Raw genomic sequence first — 8,150 nt, forward strand, 5'->3', positions numbered from 1 at the left:
ACATGAATGGTCACGAGAAAAACAGAAGATTGGCCCTCTTTACTTCTGGGAGGGGATCATGCTGTCGATGGCCTCTCCCTTCTCCAGCTTCTTCTCCATCTCGACCATGAGCTTGACACCATCAACCACCAGCTGGACCTGCTCCACCTCAGAGGAGCCCAGACGGTCAGCGTTGGAGATGTCGAACACACCACCGACGGAGGCAGTGTCCACACCACCTGAAGAAGACAAGGGTAAAGATTACACATCACAGCTCCTGGCTCCAGAACCTGCCACGCTGATCCAAAGGAGGAGTGGATATATTTGTACCTGTGCCACGCTTCTGCAGACGCAGCCTGGTGAGGATCTCCTCGAACTTGGCGTGTGTGCTCAGCTTGGGCAGCTTGACGTGGACGCCACCACGCAGGCCGGTACCCAGGTTGGAGGGGCAGGTCAGGATGTAACCGAGATGCTCGTTCCACATGAAGCCATGGTTGTGCTTCTTGAAGATCTCCTCAATCTGGCAGATGAGAAAGAACAAGAGTCAGAGGAACCTCCAGCGGTCATCCACACTGCTTTCAATAACCATTCATTATTGATGTGTACCTTCTGCAGGCCGACGCAGAAACGCCTGAAGACCTCCCTCATGTTGCCACCCTGCTGCATGGAGATGACACGCAGGTGATCCTCCTCGTTCACCCAGACCAAGAAGCTCTTGGCATCGTTGTGCCTGGATGGAGACGAATGGAAAGCGTCAACAAAGCGTAAAAACGCACAGGTGACACACATGCATCATGAAGGTGCAAATCCATACTGAGAGCTGTGTTTTTTAACAGCTCGCCTGCTGACAATTATTGGTCATATTCACCAGATGCCTCTGCCGTCGGGCCAGTCACGGGCCATACCAGCGCAGGTCAGCAGGGGAGAGACGGGCTTGTCAAACAAGAAGTGATCAGCGATCAGCTGCTCCTGCTCGGCGTCAGTCATGGACTTCAGGGGGTAGTACTTTCCCTTGAACTCACCATCCAGGCTGGTCAGAGCTGGAGAGACATGCGCACACACAGGAGATCAGTTCTGTGATTTGTGATGAGCCTATTGTTTGGGGGAAAGCCTATAGCTTAAAGCCCAACCCTGTGCAAACATCTCAACTATGAATACCTTACCCTCAACGGACAGCTTCTCGATAAGTCTGCGCTCGCCACGGCTGTTGTGGGGGGGCAGGGTGAGTCCCTTGATGCTGCGGCCAGTACGGACACGGCTGGACAGGACGTAGTTGGGGTCCAGGTCGTCACCACCCTAATGACAAAAGTTTGATTACAATGTGAACTAGAGATGTAATGCACTGATCTTCTGATTCTCTTTGTTGGGGGGTACTGTACCTTCAGGTTCTCGAAGTTCAGGTCGGTCTTGTGCTTGTCAGTGGGCTTGTATCCACCATGACGGTCAGAGATGATGGGGTCCAGCAGCTCTTTGAAGACCTCGTAGGACTCCTCATCACCAGCGACGCAGCCAACAGTCATGATGAAGGGGTGACCTGAAGGCAGAGAGTGAACAGGACAGCAGAAGTTAGAAGATGATATTGTACTTTTATTCACAGATTAGTTGTTTCTGAATGATTTTATGATTCATAAAAAGATTTCTTTGTCTCTCTGGTCTCACCGGGGTTGTCAACACCAGTCTGGATGACATCATCCACGGTATAGCCACTGGATGTCTGCTTGTCCCTCAGCTTGCCATAGATTTCCTTGGTCAGGACCTTGGCCATATGGTTGTTGTGCTTGGACAGGTCTGGGAACTCCTCCTCAACTTTGTAGTTGAGTTTGAAGTTGTTGTGGGTGTTTCCGAAAGGCATGATTGCTTTCTAACACTGAAAAGAGAAAGAGAGGGGACACACACACACACAGGATGAGCAAACTTGAACAAGACGATTTGGGATGAATAAAACCAGATCATCCTAATCTGACACTGCCTGTGAAGGTGATCTGAATATCAACAAAGAATCTTCAGCATTTGGAGATATGGGATATTCTGCAGGACAGCTGCAGACTTTGAGTGGTGTCGGCAGAGGAATCCTGGTAACAAGTGACACTCAATTCTCGACAGCTCAAATGTCCAGTTGAAATGGAGTAGGGGGAGGAGCGCATGTTGGCTGGGTATTTTTAGCATCAGCACATCTGACTGTACAACCTTTCTTTAAAATGTCCCCAGCATATATGAGGAACATTTGAATACCCCAGTTATCGAATTTACACGTTGACACATAAATACACATGAAGAGATCTTTGCTCGTCGTGTTTAACATACATATTTCCCTTTTGAAAACACTCTGCACCTTCTTTGTATCACCCACTTTCAAACACTAAGTGCATCACTTAAAGTTGTCACTATGCTGAAGTCTGACAAGCTGCAGAAGCTTCACTCCAGTCCACTCTACTGTGATCCAACAAAGATCTAGTTACTAATTCTCTATAGGAATATACACGTTACCTTTTATTAATTGCCTTGATAGGACGATCACATAAATTATAAAAGCCTGGCATGTGCAGTGACGTACTTGTTACATCACATGAAATGCGATCCGCACTGAACTGCAGTGCAGCATTTTGGAAAAAGGCGATATCAGTTTATGGAATAAAACATTTTTATGCAGTTATCACTTTGTCTCATTAGCTTAAAGCTCAAAAAAACATCTTGAAAGTGTGAATCTTAAAAGGCTAAAGTCAATCACTGGACATCCGGGGGCCTTCGGGCATGTCTCAAAGACACCTGTCCACATAAATCACTGTCCACAAATGAGAGAAGCATTTGCAGAGAGCACAAATAAATACGGCAATGCAAGTTAACAATGCAACTACTGCTTAAAAACATCATGTTCATGCATATTTCCATTAATTATTTCACTAATCTGACAGAATTTGAGTGACCTCTGAGGTCTCTTTTCCCTGAATGCATCATTAGGATTCAGACATCCCAGAATTGTTGTGCATGCGTTCATATTTTGATTCTATCATCGACTTTAAGTCCAAAATGCTTCACTGCAGAAAAGAAGCAACCAAAAAGTTTGGTTCAGAATTGTTTGACGGTTCTCCAAACCTCTGAATATCTGCTCCTCTTTCCCAAACTCCACAAAAACGAATCATCTCTGTGATATTTCTTTACCTGCGCACGAGACAAGAACAGAGGTAACAGTCCTTGGGATCAGATCCTGTTCACCACAGCCAAAATAGGGGTCACCCAACTCTGGAGGTCTTTGGACCCTGTTTATATACTCGGCAGACACTCAGCCATTGGCTTGGCCATTTTAGTGCCTGCTGTGCCCTCATTGGCTGGTCCTCTGTACTGATAGTTTATGAAAGGGACACATTTACATCTCAGTCATCCAACACGGGTACTGTAGCTGTACCAACCCCCCCAACCCCACCTCCTGTCACCCTCCTGACCACCTCACCCACCCCTTGGCCCATACATAGCGCCAGTTGGACTGCGGGAGTATCTGAATGGGGAGGGAGGGGTAATCACAAGGGTGTGTGAGTGTGAGGGGTGGTGTTAGCGGGAGTTGAAGGAACAGAAAAAAAAGCTGAGCTTAACTTTTGCCAAACATGCCTTTGGGATCAGGGGTCCTTGTGTCAGGCGTGAAGGTTGGACAGGGCTCTTTTCACAAATGGTGGCCTTGTGGAAATGCTGTCAGAATAAACATTTTATCCGTCAGGTGGGAGTCATCTCCTGTCCCGTACCTCCCAAACACAGACTCAAGGAAAATTAAAAATTAAAAAATCATTTGTTGTGCTTGGACCTGCAGAGGCAACAAAGCAGCTGTGACTCAGCCCAGCTCTAATTGATATGCCAATTATCAGACATCGAATCTTGGATGGGAATGCTGAGGATGAAAGATGATGCCATCTTTGACATAAGGTTCATTAGCTCCCCCTCTTTGATACTGTATTCTCTCGAATGTCTCTCACTATCTGACCAATGCTCTGCGGCAGCTGCTTCGCACGTTGCATGGATACAGTTTTGTCCTGAATAATTGAGAGAAATTTTATTTTGTAGTTTTTGTTTTGTCATTGTGTGTTTTTGTTTTGGTCGATAGGATACATTGGAAGCTGATATCTTTCCCAATTTATTGACAAGGCAAACACAAAAAAATCTTACTCATTAATAACTTCATTATTGTCTTGTGTTTCCTCTTTTTGTCTTCTTTTATTAAAGGTTTGTTTACACCAGTAATTATTGTTAATATTCTACAAAAGCAGGTCTGTGTTTTCAGTTATAATTGGCTGATAAAAGACCAAATTGCTTTCATCGTTCAGGCTTAATTAAACTACATTTTATTATGATTATAAAGCACTGATTGGCCTTGTAGCAGTAAAAACAGATCATCCTGCTATGTCAGGGGAAAGGGCTGATCTTTAACCCAGACTTGTTCCACAGGTGTCCATGCCTCCCAAATATTCTTGACCCCCACCTTTTTCATTAGCTGGTCTGCACCCAAGTGCAGTGCAAGTACAAATCTATTCACAATGGAGAGCTGGTGTTGTCAAACTGCATGTCAAAATACTAAAGGTGCATCAACAAGTATGTGTTATGAGGATCCATAGGAGCATTATTTCAGGCACTCTTCCAGGAGGGGGACATCCCAACAAGCAGCAGTGTTTGTGGGATGTCCCAGCTGTCCCTAACTGGCTCACACCTGCTTCTTCCTGTCCCCCATATCATTACCACCCCTGTCTGTACAAGCAGCACGTCGAACACACTCCCCCACCTCCCTCTCAAATCTCCAACCTCCCGGCACCCACTTCAGGCCTCCACTTCAGACCGTATACATACTCTAACACTTCTCCTCTGTTGTATTTTGTCTTTTCACTTCTTCTGCTTTAGGTGCTGCCGGCTGTGTCCAAAGGTGCAGGCGTGTAGTGGAGTATCGGCTGGTCACGGTGCCCTTGTCCTGAATTGAAACCCCGTCTCCTGTTACACAGCTGTCTGCTGCCCATCCTCCATCATGTGAGAGGCAACCAAATTAGTCTCTGTGCAGATTTCTACTATCACGTTATGTCAGGCATACTGAAGATGCCTGGATTTTGCATGGGAAAGGAAACATTTCGGTTCGACTTGTGGCATATGTTTTAGTAAGACTCACAATAGGTTGGGCTAATTTTAATCCCCAGAAGGAAGTAGTATCACCTGCATGAGACACCAGATATCGAGTGGCTAGCTGCTGACATTTTACCCAGGGCAAGTGAATAATGCCGGTCTAGGACAGTTATGCAACAGGGCAGTGATACAGTATGATGGCGTTCCTTCTGCTCATGTCAAGCACAGAGATCCTCAAGCTTTACGAGATGCTGAGATATACACTCAGTGAGTTCAGGTGCATAAAATCTAAATAATAAATTAATTAATCAGGCTCATTTAGGGTGTGAGGGTGTGTGCACAGAAACTTCAGAGCGTACAAAGTGTGTCAGAGAAGTGAGCATTAGTTTCTGTCCTTGCTTTGATGAAACATATCCAGCTTGACCCCTGGAAAGGAATCCATGCCAACTGCACTGACCTGTGTCAGAATAGCACAGTGTCAAGCTGCAGCTGCATACATGTGACATGAGGTCAGGAATGAGGAAAATGTTTGATTTCTGTGTTTCTGACGCTATTTTGCGAGCTGTGAGGTCCTTCACCGAGAAAAGCATTTCGGTGAAAAGTAACATTATGTGCCTGGCAACCGAATGTGTACAATGACATCGCAAGCCTCTATAAATAACGCCTTTATGGCGGACTATATTTAAAGCCTCTCTCCCACATTAAATTCTACACCTGTCTGTAGAGAGCCAGCTGAGAGCTGCAGATCGTGGACACAACATAAAAATTACGGGAATATATTAAAGATATTTAAAATATCCGTGTGTTTCAAAATAAAAGAATATTCTTTATCTACTAACTGCCAAAAGGCCAAAACTACATTGACCATGAGATGAGAAAAAACTTGAATTATTATAATTCAGCTCTTTAATTGGCTACATTATTCTGATATTATGCAAACTTTCTTGCAGGTTCAGGGTGGTTTACCATGGAGTGTAGTTGGTTGGTCTTACTCTATTGAAACTGAAGCCTCCAGCCGTCACGTGTACATAGTGTGGTCAGGGGGAGGCTATAATTATACCAGGCTTGCCGGCCCATCTGCACCCTGTCAAACAGGAGCGCTCCCCCCTCCTCACGTCCTCTTCCACCCAGGACCCCTGATTCAATTTCATCGAGTCAGTTCTCTATACATCTCAGACCCGACTGGACGAGACATCTCGTACCTTTGGCTAAACCCTCCACAAATGGTGAAGCCATTTACTAAACCTGACAAAAATAGGGAAGCTGGGCAAATTATTGTTTTTCTCAGCAACTTAAAAAATCAGTCGGGAGTCGAATGAGCTAAAACAACATTCATAATATAACAAATCACTATTTGTGCACATCAAAAGTTGAACAATTGCATTATTTTCACAGGATTTATCACACATTTTAGCTGCACATCAGAGTAAAAACATTAATATCAGAGATTAGAGATGTGGCATTTGTCCTCCACCGCATCCATTTACCACAATATTACAGAGTGAGTCATGCAGGTGCTGTATAAATACGTATGGTCCTCTCTGAGGGATTAACTGGACCAAATACACATGAACACCATGTGCTCTAGTTGGAGAATGTTTATTTAAGCGTGCAATATGTTTCAGTGCATCTGAATGAATAAAGGTCTACAGTACAGCATGTGACCGTGGATCATTGCAACATATGACGGGATTGTGTAACATGCAGCTACACCTGGCTCAGTGCCATAACCATGGGGAATATACTGTACACACTGTAGTACACGCAGTGTGTAAGTTTCACCTTTATTTAACCTGATTTGTGACACACATGATTGAGTTCACGTTTCTTCATTCGTTGTCTGCATGAGTGATGACTGGATTAAAGTGATTATCAGCTTTTATATCGGCCTTTTAACGAGCTCCAACTCCAAAATGGATATTCCATAAATCTGTGGGAGTTATGAGAGTCCAGTAATGCAAAGATATCCTGGCTTTTAGTCTTTTGTATGAGTCAAAGATAAAAATAAATAAATCTGACAATTCCCCTTATGCAACCCGACATATGCTGTGGTGTTTCATAGTCCCCACTTATAAAACTTTCTAAGTTTTCTGTCAGAATCAGAATCAGAAATATTTTAATAATCCTAGGGGGAAATTATTTTTGTTACAATACTCCAGTTTAAGTTAAACACGTAATCATCAATTACAATTAAAAAAAGTGCAACAAATGCAAAAGTAATTGTCCGTGTTTGTGTCAGATTACAGAAGGGTAAAAACAAAAATAGTAATTTGGGGGAACTTCCAGTTTAATCACCGTGATTGCGATAATTTGCTTGTGAGTTGCAAATCTGTGCAAACTGAATGACCTGAATCGAGTCTGCACCATTGACCACTAAACAAGTCGTCTTGGCAGTGCTGCTGACCTTTGAGGGTCCCAAATGGAGGAAGCTAACTGTGTTGGATCATCACATGGTCCAGACACAGTTTATAGAGCCAGTGGTACAAACATGTGAGAACTTGGTGTTGTTCAGAGTTTTTCGTGCCAGCATGGTGGTTAGCTGACCAGCTTACAGTAATTCACTAACCCTGTGAGTATTATCACAAAGTCAGCGACATGTTCTGGTATGATTATACGTTAAAGAGTTATTTTCACAAACTATAACTCCTCCAGAGTCGATAGAGCTGAGATCTTCTGACAGTCACAATCGTCTCCGTGATGACTAAACTGACCTTTATGTGTATAATCAGTGTCCTGCCCCTTTAACCGGGGTTAAAGCAGTCATTTCATTACAGAGGATCATTCTTTATCCAATAAGATCAGAGCTTATGTTTGTAAAACCCCAGGAGTGAAACTGTCTGTTTTAACTGCTGCTCTCCTTTGACTTGATTAACTCTTGAATTATCACCTCTGGCACACATTTGTCAGTGTAGACCCACAATGCACAGGGGCAACGGGGGTTGACGACAGGTGTCAGCTGTGTACGGACGTGACCAGGTGGGTAAGTTATCACAGGCGTCACGTCTCTGTGTGTTTGCAGTGAAGAGCACGAACAGCTTCACCGCTGACACACACACACACACATGATGTTTTTATACTTT

General features: G+C 44.2%; 1 protein-coding gene across 1 annotated transcript; it reads right to left on the reverse strand.

The window, feature by feature from the left end:
* Positions 1-39: 39 nt before the first annotated feature.
* Positions 40-3,238, reverse strand: ckma (creatine kinase, muscle a). Its single transcript, XM_010746724.3, has 8 exons — positions 3,139-3,238; positions 1,639-1,846; positions 1,359-1,513; positions 1,143-1,275; positions 848-1,019; positions 586-709; positions 310-499; positions 40-218 (listed from the first exon to the last, which is right to left on the reverse strand). Exons 2-8 carry the CDS (start codon positions 1,829-1,831, stop codon positions 40-42), a joined length of 1,146 nt encoding a protein of 381 aa, XP_010745026.1. The 5' UTR covers positions 1,832-1,846; positions 3,139-3,238.
* Between the last annotated feature and the right edge of the window lie 4,912 nt (positions 3,239-8,150).

This window comes from Larimichthys crocea, chromosome XXII, assembly GCF_000972845.2.
Source record: "Larimichthys crocea isolate SSNF chromosome XXII, L_crocea_2.0, whole genome shotgun sequence".
Classification (NCBI taxonomy): domain Eukaryota; kingdom Metazoa; phylum Chordata; class Actinopteri; family Sciaenidae; genus Larimichthys; species Larimichthys crocea.

Bases quoted from the DNA above. Each gene is read 5' to 3' on its own strand.
- ckma (XM_010746724.3), bottom strand. From the start codon at position 1,831: ATGCCTTTCGGAAACACCCACAACAACTTCAAACTCAACTACAAAGTT. The intron at 1,514-1,638 runs GTGAGACCAGAG...CTCTGCCTTCAG, and splicing joins GACTGGTGTTGACAACCCCG to GTCACCCCTTCATCATGACT. The intron at 1,276-1,358 runs GTACAGTACCCC...TTTTGTCATTAG, and splicing joins TGAACTTCGAGAACCTGAAG to GGTGGTGACGACCTGGACCC.